This window comes from Panthera pardus, unplaced genomic scaffold (assembly GCF_024362965.1).
Source record: "Panthera pardus isolate Hobbes unplaced genomic scaffold, ASM2436296v1 HiC_scaffold_21, whole genome shotgun sequence".
Classification (NCBI taxonomy): Eukaryota; Metazoa; Chordata; class Mammalia; order Carnivora; family Felidae; genus Panthera; species Panthera pardus.
The window spans coordinates 47406894-47423470 of NW_026526777.1; the positions used below are offsets into that span (position 1 = coordinate 47406894).

At 39.0% G+C, this 16577-nt stretch overlaps 1 protein-coding gene and 1 long non-coding RNA gene across 6 annotated transcripts in view; one reads left to right on the top strand and one right to left on the bottom strand.

Moving 5' to 3' along the window:
* The window catches only part of PLA2G4A (phospholipase A2 group IVA), a 159927-nt gene that overhangs the window by 60287 nt on the left and 83063 nt on the right, over positions 1–16577 (top strand). For 4 of the 5 annotated variants that reach the window (XM_019426657.2, XM_019426677.2, XM_053909207.1 and 1 more), the window contains 2 exons: positions 7745–7893; positions 8607–8720. The exons of the other annotated variant lie outside the window; for it this stretch is intronic. In XM_019426657.2, the coding sequence (XP_019282202.2) occupies positions 7745–7893; positions 8607–8720 (263 nt within the window). The remainder of the gene's footprint in view (positions 1–7744; positions 7894–8606; positions 8721–16577) is intronic. 5 annotated transcript variants of the gene reach the window in all.
* LOC109253598 (uncharacterized) lies at positions 4254–6841 on the bottom strand. The gene is made up of 2 exons (XR_002074477.2): positions 6731–6841; positions 4254–4971 (listed from the first exon to the last, which is right to left on the bottom strand). It is a non-coding gene; the product is annotated as an uncharacterized LOC109253598 (long non-coding RNA).

Below are 16577 nucleotides of genomic sequence, written 5' to 3' on the forward strand. Positions count from 1 at the left end.
CACAGAGAACAAAAAGGGAAATAAACTATAGAGGAAAACGTAAGGAATATCTAGGGCATGATAGAAAGCACTGGGAAGGAGAAAGGGTGTGTGTGTGTGTGTGTGTGTGTGTGTGTGTGTGTGTGTGTGTAGGTTATGAACTCAAGGATAAGTACAAAGAGTACCAACCCTACGCATATTGCAGTAAAATTGCTGGAAACTAAAGAGAAAGAAAAAAAATGTTCTAAAGGTATCCAGAGGAAAAAAGACATTTAAAAAAACAACCACAAGATAACAGAATGACATCTATGAAGTGTTGAAATAAAATATCTGCCAGAATAACCAAAGAAATTAAAGAAAGACAACTTATACTACCTGACATCAATTTATTATAAAACTAGGATAATTAAGACAGAGTGGCATTAGTGCAAGAGTAAATGAATAGACTAATGGGCGAATAAACCAATAAAAATCCAGAAACAGACTTGCATTTATGTGACCTCTTGATTAATGCAAAAGTTACATTGCCATGCTAGGATTAAAGGCAGTGTTTCCAGTAAATGATCCTGAGTCCCTATGAAAAAAATCATAACACTCCCCTCACACCATACGCAGGAATTGATTCCAATTTAGATCTAAAAAGAAAAAGTAAAACCAGTAAGATTTTTGAAGACATCAATGCAAACTATTTTATGACACTGGAATAGCTAAGGTTTTCTTAAAAGACAAAAAGCAGGGGAGCCTGGGTGGCTCAATCAGTTAAGCACCTAACTCTTGATTTTGGCTCAGGTCATGATCCCAGGGTCGTGAGGTTGAGCCCTACTTAAGATTCTCTCTCTCTCTGCCCCACTCTGCACCTCCATCCCCACTCCCCTCCCCACTCACACACACACATGCACACCGTCTCTCACTCTCTCTCTAAAATAAAAAAAAAAAAGACAAAAAACCTGAATTATAAGAAAACAGTTGGACACACTGAACTATATTAAAGTTCGGCATTTATTTTGGTCAAAAGACATCATTTAAAGTAGTGAAAAGATGGAAACCCTAAATTGAGAAAATATATTTGCAACCTATGTATGTCTGTCAAAGGACTCATCCAGAATATGTAAAGTACTCATAAATTAATCTAAAAAACAAGCAACCCAATGGAAAGAAATGGACAAAGGATTTGAGTATGCTCTTCATTCCAGAGAATCACCAATTGACCAATAAAAAGAAGAGGTATTCAACCTCATCATCATCCAAGATGTGTGAAATAAATCCACACTGAGATACCATCTTACATCCACCAGATGTTTAAAATTAAAAGACTGACAATATTAAGTATTGGAAGGATGTGCTGCCGTGTGACTATTAACATCAGCGTGTCCAATAGTGTAATAATTTCATACCTAAGGAATTCCATTCTTGGGAATTTTGCAACAGAAACATACACATGTACACAACAAAAGCCACGTCCAGAATGTTCAATGGCAGCACCACCGGTAATATCCCAAATTAGAAACAATCCAAATGTCCATTAACGGTGAAATGGATAAACATTTTATGGAATACAGTGGAATAGTTTCCATCAGTAATAACGAGCATATTTTACACGTTACTGTGGATGAATCTCACATACTTAATGGTGGCCCAGTTGTACATATTGTGCTATTGATTCTATTGATAAAAAGCAGGTAAAAATATTCTATGCCGATAGAAGGCAGGGCACTGGTCACCCTGCTGGAGGGATTTGAGGGAGGCTTCCGGAGTGCTGGTAACGTTCTGTATCTTGATGTGGGTGGTGCTATTGTGAGTGAGTTCAGTTTATGAAAACTCAACAGACTGTAGCAATGATCTTCTAACTCTTCTGCCTATATCTTCTCCTTCAACAAAAACTTTACGGTAAAAAAGAACCAAATGGCTCTTGCAATTTGTACATTTACGGTGAGGCTAACAATCACTTTCCTGGCTAGTCACTCAGCCAGCATAGAACCTGGGGAGTGAAAAGTTTGGTAATCATAAAACCTTTAAGTTTTTAAACCTTTAAGTTGAAAAGCTTTAAGTGCTCCCTATAATTACCTTTATCATGAAATCACACATATTTCAAAGAGTGATGACAGCTGAAAGCGATATGCAGAAGCATTTATTTCAACAAATTACTATTTAATTTTTGGTCTTACGGTACTCCTATTTTGGTGGTAACTGAAGCAGAATGCTTGAATATTCAGTCTATCACCTTATATACGTTGCCTGCTAACACACCCCGCATACTTTATTCTTGGATTTGTTTTCATGTGGCTACTTGAAAAGGTCTTTAATGGCTGGAAAGAAACGGAAGTGAATTACTGGATTGTGCTTAATATAGTCTATGGGCAGCATGACTCCATGACAGACGGCCAGTAAGCCTGTTGACGTCTCAGTGCCAAAATATTTCTACTTTTCTGTGTTCTTTATATTATTGTTCTTTAGTTGGTTCTAATCATATACCTTAAACCACATTTTTCTAAATTGTGTACCTAAGAACCACCTGGTCAAGTTGTTAAAAATGCAGATTTCCAAGCCTGAGCTCTGACTGAAGACGCAAAGTATGTGCATTTTTAACACTCCAGACGATGCTGTGAAGATATTTTAGGGGACTAAATTTTGAGAAACACTACCTTAAGTTCACCATCAATAGTAATAGCTATTTGGAAAATGATATTTTGACTGGGAATTTGGGGGGATTATTCTTTTGGGGATTTTTTGGTTGTTTTGTATCAGGTTATGAGTCACCTTCATTTAGAGCAAAGGGTTTAAGTTGCTGAGCAAAGTGGATATGAGAAAGCAAATGGAGAATATTTAAAATAGAACTTAACAGAGTACAGAAGCTGCCATCAGCCCCTATCATGAATCATATAATATTTTGTTCAGACAAAGCTGAAGTGGCAGATGGGCCTGTTATTAATTTAGGTAGGCACTCCTTAAACTACTGAAGTTTATGAGAAGTTTTACAACCCTGGAATTCTGAAGCTATTTCAGGTGCATGTAGTTTCATGTCATCTTTATGGGAGCAGAAAAAGATCTGTATCCCACACCCCTTGCATTTTTGGTTGTCAGAATTTAGATAAAAGGATGCAATGAGAGGAAGTCTTTGCCCACACATTGCATCTTTGCTTTACCACCTGTTTTGCTGGAACCAATCAAGGCGAAGCTGAATCATTGACTCAGCATCCAGTTACCCTATAGGCATCAACTCACAAAACCATGAACTAAGTATACAGGAGAAAGAAACCCAAACATTTCTTTTCCTACGTTTGACTTCTTTCTCCCCTTAATGCATATCTAGGAACTGCTCTCAAGCACCTGGCTAAGTTGTGCTGTCGAACTGGACTGTTTTCCCTTTTCAAAGCTTCCGTGTGTGGGACGCCTGGGTGGCTCAGTCGGTTTAGCGTCTGACTCTGGCTCAGGTCACGATCTTGCGATTCGTGAGTTCGAGCCCTGTGCCGGGTTCTGTCCTGACAGGTCGGACCCTGGAGCCTGCTTCGAATTCTCTGTCTCCCTCTCTCTCTCGATCCCTCCTCCACTAGTGCGTGCTCTCTCTCTCTCTCCCCCCAAAATAAATAAACATTAAAAAAAAAAGCTTCTAGGCACTATGGTGCCAATGAAGATTATAGATTATATAAAGGGCGTGAGCTGTGTGATTAGCATAATCCAATTTGAAACTAGCATTCTAAAATTCTTTTTCATCTTGCAGTGTCTGCCACTGCCAGATGTTTCTCAGCTTGCAAAGATTAGCAGTGATGCCGACTGCGCTATCAAAGTTTGCAGCTGTCGGTGGTTTTCCACTGTCCAGCACCCTTTGACATCTTAACTGAGGTCTCTCACTAATGAAGCGAGAGGAGAAAGTAAAACAACTACCACTCTTGACAGAAGTTGTAGACTATTGATGCTGGGGACAAGTGAAAAGAAGAATCCAAAGTGACAGCTTTAAACTGGGTTCTGGTTTTCTTAAAAGAGGTCTGTCCCTGTTTTGATGTATAAATGTAGCATTGGCATCCTGTCGCACGGTATTTTCTTTATCATTTTTTCAGAGTTAGAATTTGCCAGGGTGTGTGACCTGAACTGAGCGCCCAGGATGGCTTGGAAGATGGCTATATCCCTGACTGACTTATGCTATTTCAGTTTGCTGCATTCTTTTCTTATTCTTGGGTTTCTCCCCAGGAACGTAACTTTCTGCTTTCTCTTCCTCATTTGGCCCAAGAAAACCTCTCCCTCCTTTCCTCAGATTCAGAGGAAGACCAAGCCTCAAAGGCAATTTCTCCACCTACGATCTGACTTTATTTGTGTGTAATAATCCGAGTGACTGAGTTACTAGTCATGGGCGTAGTGTATCTGCTTGTCTCCCGTTTACCTTTGCCTCTCAAATTAGGCTCTTAGCATTTGAGTCACTTCCACAGTCCAGATCTTCAGTTTCACGCTCGGTGGCCTGGTAAAGCCAAACTGCTTCTTGACAGGTAGTTGCTGGCGTAGAGTAGGCACTCAAATATTTGTTGAGCGAAGGAGTGATGTTTACCATTTGCATGCCTCCTCTTCCCGGACACTTTTTGTTTTCTAGATTGATTTTTGCCTGGTTTTGTGTGTTCTAGTGTTTGGGGAAAACAGAAAAGAGCATCAGCCCCATGAGAAAGAACCTGCCCTATGGGCTAGTGAAGGGGCTCCATTTTTGCACATTTAAGGTGAAGGACCAGTTGAATCGTCTCCTTTAAATCACGTGTTGACTTCTCAAAAGAGGGAAGATATTTTTCTTCATGGCCTTCCACCACCTGCTATTCTAACCTGTAGTTTTGTTTCTGATTTGCCGTCTTGAGCGCTGGTGCTGCGGCAAGAACATGGTTAAGGAAAAGCAACATCTCCTGGTTGAGGAGGTGGGAAGAGTCACCTTGTAGCCTGCCCGCCTCTGCTTTGGCCCGTTTCCCCTTGCCTTCCCTCCTGCTCAGTACTTTTGTTTTCTAGTTTGTCTTCCATGGTCTGGTTGAGAGATACAAGCACTGGGTTAGAAACTGCAATATGTAAATGTATCAAGCCAACACTTTGTCTGCCTTACACTTATGCAATATTATATGCCAGTTATACCTCCATAAAAATAAATAAATAAAATTCCAATAATTACCTATTTCCCTTTTCTCTAAAACAGGGTATCGAAAGTGTGAACAGAAGATGACCTACATCAGTATCAGCTAGAATATTTATTTTAAAATGCAGATTCCTGGGGCATCTGGGTGGCTCAGTTGGTTAAGCATCCAACTCTTGATTTCAGCTGAGGTCATGATCTCCCGGTTTGTGAGTTTGAGCCCCACATTGGGCTCTGCTCTGTCAGCATGGAGCCTGATTGTGATTCTCTGTCTCCTCTCTCTCTGCCCCTCCCCCACTCATGTGTGTGAGCGCTCTCTCTCTCTCTCTCTCTCTCTCTCTCTCAAAAATAACTAAACTTTTAAAACTGCACATTTCTAAGTTCTCTGCTGATCTGCTGATCATAGGTCTTAGGAAATGAGGGTCAGGGGTCTGCAGGTTTTTCTTTTTTTAATGTTTTATCTAATTTTGGTTGAGAGACTGCAAGCTGGGGAAGGGCAGAGAGAGAGAGAAGAAGACAAAGAATCTGAAGCAGGCTCCATTCTCTCAGCACAGAGCCCGATGTGGGGCTCATGAACTGTGAGATCATGACTTGAGCTGAAGTTAGACGCTTCACCAACTGAGCCAGTCAGGTGCCCAGTAGAACCCTAGGCATTTATATTACACTCTTACTTTTGAGACTCAGCTGCCCTTAACTATCAATGCATAAGGTCCAAATGGGAAAATTAAATAAAAGACAATTCCAAATGCTTATACCTCATTCACAAATCTTTCCACTTTACCATAAAAAGGCTTTTAAAAATGTGATCACCACATAGAACTATGAACAGCGTTTAAAAATTAAGTGAAGGGCACTGATTAAATTGTTTGATGGCCATAACTACTGTTGAAAGACAAAGGTTTTTTTTTTTTTAATTTCTTTGGAAAACAATCATTTGAGAACTATTATTTTTGCTTTTCCTTTGTTCTCAATTTTTATATCTTTTTGTGTGGACATCTGTGCCACTTTGTTCCTCCCTCCCTCCCTTTCTTTCTCCTTCCCTCTTCTTTTCCATGACTCTTTCTATTTTCTATAGCAATGCCTACCTTATGATATCATCTTTAGAACTTAGGAGCATGATGTCATTAAATGAATGATTGTTGCAGTCAGAACTTCCCCTGAGATTTACCAGCTGGATGATAGTAGACAGATTGCTTAACATCCCTCAGTTCCTGTTGTTTCAACAGAGCACTTACCTTGTAGTACTGTTGGGAGATCTGAATGAGACTTATGTGTGTACAGTGCTTAACGGAGATCCTAGCAGGCATTACTCAACTGTTGGTTTTTGTGGTTATGAATTACAATGGCCACTTGGGAAAGGATGTGTTAAAGAGAAAAGTCAAGTCCTTAAGTTAGGAGACCTATGAATATTGGGATGGTTGTTAAGTTCTAAAGAGATAAAGTTGAGTCAGACTTGATGGCTGCCCTCAAGCTGTTGACAGTCTTGTAGGAAAAGATAAATGTGTAATTACATCCATGAAATGTAGTGTGTGCAATGCTGTAAGACGGTGAAGGATTCAGTGGAACCACTAAGGAGGGAGTGATCAATGTTTCCACGGCTTAGTCAGTTGCCTTGTTGTTAAGTGTATATATAGTGGGAAGAAATTTAAATAGTACCTTTGTTTCTTTCTATTTAAAATGGTACCCACATCATGCCCTGACTCAAGCAAGTCTTTATGTACAGTAGAAAAAGCTGTCACTGAGCACTGGGTGTTGTATGGAAACCAATTTGACAGTAAATTTCATATATTAAAAAATTAAAAATTAAAAATTAAAAAAAAAAAAGAAAGAAAAGAAAAAGCTGTCACTTCCTGGGGCACCTGGGTGGCTCAGTTGGTTAAGCAAGCTTCTGACTTCGGCTCAGGTCATGATCTCATGGTTTGTGAGTTCGAGCTCCATGTTGGGCTCTGTGCTGAGAGAGCCTGAAGCCTGTTTCAGATTCTGTGTCTCCCTCTTTCACTGTTCCTCCCCTGCCTGTGCTCTGTCTCTCAAACATAAATAAACATTTTAAAAAGTTTAAAAAAAAAAGAAAAGAAAAAGCTGTCACTTCCTTGAGACACCCACTTCCATGTGATTGAGTACTGCTATAATAAATACAGAAACATACATGGATTACTAATACAGGTGCTGTTCAGTGTGCAGCCTGTACAGCTATACAAGGCAACCCTATAACTACAATATTTATCTCACACTGACTGTCATTGTTTGGCAAAGAAAGTAATTAGGATAATTTTTTTCTGTTGTAGACTATGATCCTGAACCCATGACCTTGTCACCATCAGAGTCCTGGGGTGACGGTTATATTGTAGTTAGCTGGGTGAGATTGCTCTCATCATTTAGCAGTTGGACTGACATGTTGACTGAACATGTCCTAAAGTGGACAGAAGAATTCTGAGTAAAGCACCTAATAAACGATTCCTTCCCACAAGACTGTTGTGAAGGGCAGGGACATAATGTGTAAGAAGTATATAACCTGTGATGTTCTTCTGTTATGTAGTATCTTGTCTCAGACATTTTGAATATGTGATGGCAGATTCATTAAAAATAATCTGACAGAGCATACAGTAAAAACAAATTAGGAATTATGAATCACATCTTTGTATCCTTCTCCCTTGTGTTTGCTGTCTATAGTTGATACCCCAGATCCCTATGTGGAACTTTTCATCTCCTCAACCCCTGACAGCAGGAAGAGAACAAGACACTTCAATAATGACATAAACCCAGTGTGGAATGAGACCTTTGAATTTATTTTGGATCCTAATCAGGAAAATGTTTTGGAGGTCAGTGAATCATTTGTGGACTGTTCAATGATCATAATTCATGTTGAAGTTGGTGCCTGAGCTTTGTCCCTTCTCTTCAGTTGGGTGTAGTTGGAGTCCAGCTGTGCAGCATGGCACACTAGGCTCCAGATGGTGCCCCCCAGGTGATGTGACACCCCCCCCCCGCCCGGGTGATGGGAAGGTCCAGTGGAAAACACAAGAGTTAGGTAGGGCTGGGAAGAATCGTTTATCCTCCTTGAGTGCTTTGGAGAAAACATTTTCTGTTATAAAGAGAAAAGTCCAAGTATAAGAGAATAACCCTACTGTCAATTGATTGTGACTTTAAGGTAACTTAAGGTTTCTAACTTAAAATCATTAACTTTCAATGAAGTTAAAATAGATCATTTCCAAAATGGTTGCATGGGTTTTCTACGTTAATTTATTTCTCATACTCCAAAATAGCATTTCCCCTGAAAGGGGATAAAGTCCCATTTTTGAAAGCATGATAATGAAGACGTCAATCAGGAAAATGAAAAAAAATTATTATTTTAGTAGCAAATGTGTCTGAAAGAAAAGACAAAGTATTATAACAAAGCTGAATGTTGAGGACCTCAAATGATTATTAAAGATCATTTGAAAACTTTCATTTATTGATTGTGGTGGAGATTTTAGATATAATTTCCAAAGATCCAAGAGAAATTGTGTTCTTGTGCTTTACCTTTTAATGTCTACAGGTCACATTAATGGATGCCAATTACGTCATGGATGAAACTCTAGGAACAGCAACATTCCCCATATCCTCTATCAGAGTGGGAGAGAAGAAAGAGGTTCCTTTTATTTTCAACCAAGTAAGCAACACAACAGGATTATTTTTCAACCCTATGTCAGATAAAAATCTCTTTATTCTGGAATTTTATTTCTTTGTTTGTTTGAATGTTTGTGTTTTAAACAGGAAAATTTTGTTTTCCCTTTTACTTCTTATACTAATCTTTTTATTGTTTTGATATTTATAGACTTTGGTTGAGGTATCACAGTAAATACTATTAAGACATTAATCTCTGTTGTTGCTCTCAGTGAGGCAATGACTTTGGATCCCACTGGCAGGTCTAACAAAACTTTTGGAAAGCTGAAAGAAGATATGAAATCTGAAAGGAATAGCAGAGAAGAGAGAATGAGGGAGTGAACTCAGAAAACTATTGGGACGTCCAAACTGTTCCAAAATTACATGCTTAGTAATAAATTAAGCCTCTGTGGAGGATCTGTCTCAAACAATCCTCAAACAATTAGGGCTGAAGCAATGAAAGGTCAACAGGAATAGTCTTGGGGTTTTTATTCTCTTTATAATGCTAGGTTTGCTGCGTTTCTGAAATTTCAATAATTTAGGAACAATAAAGCCTTAGAAAAATTATCACTACAGAGCAAACATTGGATTTTGAATTTTATAAGAAACTAATTTAATACTTTACAGTGAGAAATGTAAACAACTGGTGGACAAGTATGCAGGGACTGGTTAATACATTAATTTCTTATTGGGAGAGGCTCTGTTTTTGCTCATTCTTGGAATGACTTCAAATTGCTGTCTTCACTCAAACCTGCCTATTCCTTAAGTCTCACCTCCCTAGCCATTGCTATCCCAAGTGACCTCCTCCTTCTCCGAACTCCTAAGATAATTATCTGTGGTATTCATTGGGACTGAATCATTTAAATCATTCCATTGCTCACCTCCCTCCCTCTCCCCGTACACTAAAATCCTATAGGTCAGGAATACTAGTTATGCATGTCCAATTACAGAGTTAATACATAGGGTATACTTATTGAATGAGGGTATACCGATTTAGAAACCAACTCAAGCCCAAAGGGCCACCTGACCAGTTCATGCAATCAGAGCAGCCCAGGTGCCTGAGGACACTCTAGTTACGCACTCTCTGCCGACTCCCTGAGCTGCTTCTGGAAGCATGTCTTCTGTATGTCTTAATCCAGTGCCAAGAGATACACAGCCCACAGTTCTGTTGACTTTTTGAAGTTATTTCGTTCATCCCTCTTGCAAATGTTTATGGAATTGCCCTGTGTACCAGCCACTGTGTTCTGTGCGAGGAATATAAGAAAGAACAAGACACAGGAGGCTTTTCCCTCAGTTGTCTTTCTGTGGGGTGGAGGTGAGGTAGGGGTGGAAATAGGAAGCAGGCTTAGGAGATGTGAACGTGATGAAATGAAACCACCATCCAGTGAGATAAGCATCAATGAGGAATGTGCAGAGTATGGTAGGAAGACAGAATAAAGACAGACTGTGTTGGGGGAGGAAGCCAGGGATGGCTGCGTATTAGTAGGTGATTTTGAATAGACTGAACAGTGAACATGGTGATTTAATCCCTTGGCATTTGAAGCCAGGCTATTTGGTGTTGAAATGCCAGCTCTGTCCCTTACTATCTGTTTTATCCTGGTCAAATCACTTAGCTCTTCTGTGCCTCGATTTGCTCATCTGTCAAATGGAGATAATATCTCATATGATTAGATGAGTTAATTTTATTTATATAGTTGTATAATATATAATGTATATTATGTATACATGTATTTTAAATATATTTAGATATAATTATATATTTAATATAGATTTATATAAAAATATAAATATTTATAGATTTATAGATTTATATAGATTTACATATGTTATTTGTATATATTTATATATTTATGTATTTAATTATTATAATTATTTAATTATACTTTTATACACTTTAGTACATAAGGTATAGATTAAAAGTTACTTCTTTTATGTGTTTATTAAGTATATAATTTATTACATATTAAATATATAATGGTGCTTGGTTATAGAACTATATATCAATACTGTATGCACATGGATGTATCCATACATACACATAGTGCTTAGAACACATTAAGCTCTATATAAATGCAAAGGCATGTAGTCTTGAAAGAAGAAAGCAAGTTGGGGCCTGGCAAGTCACAAGGCTTGGCAGGCACACGTTGATGAGCCGTGGGTAAACTTTAAAGATGGTCGAGGCTAACATCCCCCGACCTTCCTAAGGCATGTTGCTGGAGTTGGTTCTTAATAAACGTTTGCTGAGAGCTTTGTAAGCATGGATTGGCCTTCCCAAAGTATGCTTTTCCCCCTCTTCAGTCTGATTATAAGAGAAAATATTGTAGGGAAACATGCATTTCCTCTCCTCCTGTCATTTCCTATGGTTAGCTGTATAACCTCCGGGCTCTAAAAAAGACTCTCTACATTCCTGAATTTAAAGTAGCTTACATAATTATTTTCTTAAGTGTGCCTGAGAAAACAGTTGGACAAGCAGCTTTTTTTTTTTTTTTAATTTTTTTTTTCAACGTTTTTTATTTATTTTTGGGACAGAGAGAGACAGAGCATGAACGGGGGAGGGGCAGAGAGAGAGGGAGACACAGAATCGGAAACAGGCTCCAGGCTCGGAGCCATCAGCCCAGAGCCTGACGCGGGGCTCGAACTCACAGACCGCGAGATCGTGACCTGGCTGAAGTCGGACGCTTAACCGACTGCGCCACCCAGGCGCCCCGCTTTTTTTTTTTTTTTTTACATCACTCTGTTCTTAAGAGTCCTTTGCAGTTTTTATCTGAAGGACAGTTGTTTGAGTTAGTGACCTGTTATGGTAGAGGGGAGAAAGGTGAATGCGCACCACAGGTTGGAGAGCCCCTGTCTTCTCCAGATCATGTGGTGTGCCCTATGCAAGCTGTCTAGCCTTGCCTCACCTCTGAACCAGACCTTTCAGAGGAATGTGGGCTTCTTTCTACAGTGTTCACAGAGGTGAGAGGGAGCAGACTGGGAGGATATAATGTGGGAAAATAGACTTTTAAACAATTCTTGAAGATGATCATGGCAAAGTAATAAAAAAAAAAAAAAAAAAAAAAAAGAGAAAGAGAGATAGAGAACACATATTTCCAGCCAAGACATTAGCAAAAACTTCTTCAAAATTCCCAAAGTCAATACTGAGTCAACATACAGTGATTTCTGTGGCCAGCAGCCAGCTAGAGAAAGAACAAGAGCCTCTAAATGGAGAGTGCCAGATTCCCAAGGAGCCTACTCTGCCCACTCAGGGCAGAAACTGGGAATTAGGAGCCCCATTCTCTGATTTTCTCTAGGTCACTAATTTCGCTGTACAGTGTTTGAGTTGTCACTCTTTCTGTCTTATTTTCTTCATCTCTAAAAGAGAGGTTTTGATTAACATATTTCTAAGACCATTTCTAATTTATAAAATTTTGTGATCTAGAAAGATTACCTTTTTTCATATGACCTTTTTATTCAAACATTTTTAATTCTTTCCATATTGTGTCCATGGACACAAAATAATAATAATGCAGTAATAAAAATCCTTCATTTTGTGCCCACCTGGGGATGCCAAAAAAAAAATCTTTATTATGTGATTTTAAAATACTGACCCGTCAGTAGATTATTTTTCAGTATGAGAATTTGAGCAGCTAAAATTTTGCAGCTAACGCTTTGCTAAATGTTAAGAAAACTACAAGAAGTTCGTTTTCAAGGAATTAATAAGCTGGAAAGGAGTAGACATTCGCGTGTAAACTGGTAAGTAATATAATAATTAGTGGCATAAGGAATCTCTTCATTAATTTACTTACTTAGGTGTTATTAAACACTTGTTATGTTCTAGACAGTATTGCAGGTGGTGGGCAAACGGTAGAGGACCTGACAGATGATGTTCTGGTTTCCAGTGAACCTGTATTCTATGGGGGGAGGTAAATAGGCAACAAAACCAAAAGGATAATCAGCAGAACATCAGCTAGAGATAAATACTGTGAAGAAAATAGAGGGATGTGACAGGGAATAGTTGGTGGCAACTAATGTTTCTGTCAGGGAAGGCCTTTCTAAAGTATTAGATTTTTTTTCTCTGAATTTTATTATAAAAATCTTCAAGCATGTACAAAGTTGGAAGATTTGAAAAACTGCCACGTAGACTCTACAATTAACATTTTGCTGTATTTACTTTGCCACATAGCTCTCCATCTACCTATCCATCAAACTATTTTGATGCATTTGGAAACAAACTGCAGGCAACAAATGTTTTACCCCTAAACACTTTAGCATTTCATTAACTAGAGTTTAGTATTTGCATAATATAGTTTTAAGTGCCAAATAGTGTGGACAATATGTACAATGAGAGTTATAAGAAGGAATTACTCATTGATTCATTCATTTCACGCATAACCATTGAATACCTACTGTGTGGCAGACAGTTTTTAGGCACCACTTCTTCAGCAGAGAACAAAACAACAAGAATCCCTACCCTTATGGAACTTATATTCTTTTTTTTTCAATATATGAAGTTTATTGTCAAATTGGTTTCCATACAACACCCAGTGCTCATCCCAAAAGGTGCCCTCCTCAATACCCATCACCCACCCTCCCCTCCCTCCCACCCCCCATCAACCCTCAGTTTGTTCTCAGTTTTTAAGAGTCTCTTATGCTTTGGCTCTCTTCCACTCTAACCTCTTTTTTTTTTTTCCTTCTCCTCCCCCATGGGTTTCTGTTAAGTTTCTCAGGATCCACATAAGAGTGAAAACATATGGTATCTATCTTTCTCTGTATGGCTTATTTCACTTAGCATCACACTCTCCAGTTCCATCCACATTGCTACAAAGGGCCAGATTTCATTCTTTCTCATTGCCACGTAGTATTCCATTGTGTATATAAACCACAATTTCTTTATCCATTCATCAGTTGATGGACAGTTAGGCTCTTTCCATAATTTGGCTATTGTTGAGAGTGCTGCTCTCAACATTGGGGTACAAGTGCCCCTATGCATCAGTACTCCTGTATCCCTTGGGTAAATTCCTAGCAGTGCTATTGTTGGGTCATAGGGTAGGTCTATTTTTAATTTTCTGAGGAACCTCCACACTGTTTTCCACAGCGGCTGCACCAGTTTGCATTCCCACTAACAGTGCAAGAGGGTTCCCATTTCTCCACATCCTCTCCAACATCTATAGTCTCCTGATTTGTTCATTTTGGCCACTCTGACTGGTGTGAGGTGATATCTGAGTGTGGTTTTGATTTGTATTTCCCTGATGAGGAGCGACGTTGAGCATCTTTGGAACTTATATTCTATTTAGTAAGAGAGACAAGAAGCAAGATAAGTAAGTAAAAGTTGCTTGTGTTAGATAATGATAGCAGTAAGTGCTGAATAAACTAGTGAAGGAAGAGAGGGGCATTTGTATATGTGGGTAAAGGGGGTTGCAAGTGCAGTTCCAAAAATGTGGCTAAGAAAACATCTCGGATGATATCGGGGGCAGAAGTTGTTCTGAGTAGAAAAGTCCTGAAGTGAAAGTTTGCCTGCCATGTTGAGTAACAGCAAGGAGGAGAATATGGCTGGAACACAGAGAAAGAGTAGCAGAGATTGTGGTAGGAGATGAGGGCAGGGAGGTGAAGGGGGATGGGGTTTCAGTGAGTTACTTACAGTGGCTATCAATGGCTTAGGCTTGTCCTTAAAGGAAGGATGTGGTTGGATCACTAAAGGGATGGAAAGCCCTTCTGGTGGAGAGACTAGACTGAGCCTTTGTTCATAGTCATGGGCCTAAAAACGACAAGCATGTTCAGGAAACAGCGTCTAGACCAGTGTGATGGGAGCAGAGCATTCATGCGTGAGGGTAGAATGGGTACGCTGGGATCAAACTATAGCAGAGTTCAAATTTCAGATGTTAGATGTTGGAATTTGGATGTTTTCTTACCGACAGCAGTGAGTCATGGAAGGTTTTTGACCAGGTAATGGGGAATTTCGGGCAAACAGGATTTGGCTTCTTTCTCAGATGTATTAGTAAGCAACAAGTTAGTAGATAAAGAATGTTTACTATTGAAAACAAAAAGGTCTTTTTTTTTCCTTCCCCTCCCCCATAGGTTCCTGTTAAGTTTCTCAGGATCCACGTAAGAGTGAAACCATATGGTATCTGTCTTTCTCTGTATGGCTTATTTCATTTAGCATAACACTCTCCAGTTCCATCCACGTTGCTACAAAGGGCCATATTTCATTCTTTCTCATTGCCACGTAGTACTCCATTGTGTATATAAACCACAATTTCTTTGCCCATTCATCAGTTGTGGGAGAGAGCCAAAGCATAAGAGACTCTTAAAAACTGAGAACAAACTGAGGGCTGATGGGGGGTGGGAGGGAGGGGAGGGTGGGTGATGGGTACTGAGGAGGGCACCTGTTGGGATGAGCACTGGGTGTTGTATGGAAACCAATTTGACAATAAATTTCATATATTTAAAAATAAATAAAGTTTGTAGGATGAAAAAAAAAGAAAACAAAAAGCAGACTACTTCTGTGGCAACAGACAGGTACGAGGAGTGCAGGGTAACTTGAGGAAAATGAGTGTGGCAGCAGCTATAATGCGTCCGTAGGAGTTGAAGGAAAGATTGCTTGCGGCAGTGAGGACCAGAGAAGTCGCAGAGTGGGAATTTACGGTAGATCTGGCCCTTCCCAAGACTGTGATTTGTCACTCCATTATTTATTTATTTATTTATTTATTTATTTATTTATTTATTTATTTATTTAATTTATTTATCATTCTTCTCTTTATTATTATTGTTGTTGTCATTATTATTATTATTATCATTAGAGAAGGCAATCTTAGAGCTGGGTCCACATTTTTTGTTTTCTAGCTGGCATTTAAGGTGAGGTTGTGTTCTTTGTAGCAACGTGTGATGGAGAGTGTGATGCTAAGTGAAATAAGCCATACAGAGAAAGACAGATACTGTATGTTTTCACTCTTATGTGGATCCTGAGAAACTTAACAGAAGAGCTTGGGGGAGGGGAAGAAAAAAAAAAAAAGAGGTTAGAGAGGGAGGGAGCCAAAACATAAGAGACTCTTAAAAACTGAGAACAAACTGAGGGCTGATGGGGGGTGGGAGGGAGGGGAGGGTGGGTGATGGGTATTGAGGAGGGCACCTTTTGGGATGAGCACTGGGTGTTGTATGGAAACCAATTTGACAATAAATTTCATATATTGAAAAAATAATAATAAACAAATAAATAAAATAAGGTGAGGTTGTGTTTATTGGAGTCACAACTTGAGAGAGCATCAAAGTTGTCATCTGAGAGAAATTGGCAGGACCTGCTGTTTTTGACCCCCCAGCTCAGAGTCAGCCAGCCGCTGCCTGGGTTGGAATCACAATTCTGTTAATTATTCGCCATGTGATGTTGGACAAGTTGTTTCTTTTTCTTTGCCATCCTCGTCTGTGAAACAGGGTTATACATAGTACCCACCTCTTAAGTTTGTGGTTATGGTTAAATTAATTGACGTATGTAAAGCTTTAGAACGGTGCCTGGCCCAGTAAGCACTAAATAAATATTAGATATTCTCATTATAATTATAACTGGCCAGATTTAATTATCTGTCATTTGGTTCATGGAACCGACTTAACTATGAAACATATTTGTTTGAACTTAGCAAAATGAACTTATTTGTATATACAGGTAGAGCCTATAAGTTTCGTGATCATTTGTTTTAAGACAGTTCAAAAATGCTCTAGTCACCTGTTACTGAATAGATCAAGTGTGGCTGTGGGTTACAGAATCCTGTTTTAAAGTGGAAAGATATAACGTCTTCAGAATTTAGTGTGTTTTTTGTAAACAAAGTAGCCCACTTCAAGAGGATCATAAAAATGCTGAGATTTTGAAGTAAGATATTTATTCTTTTTATTTTCT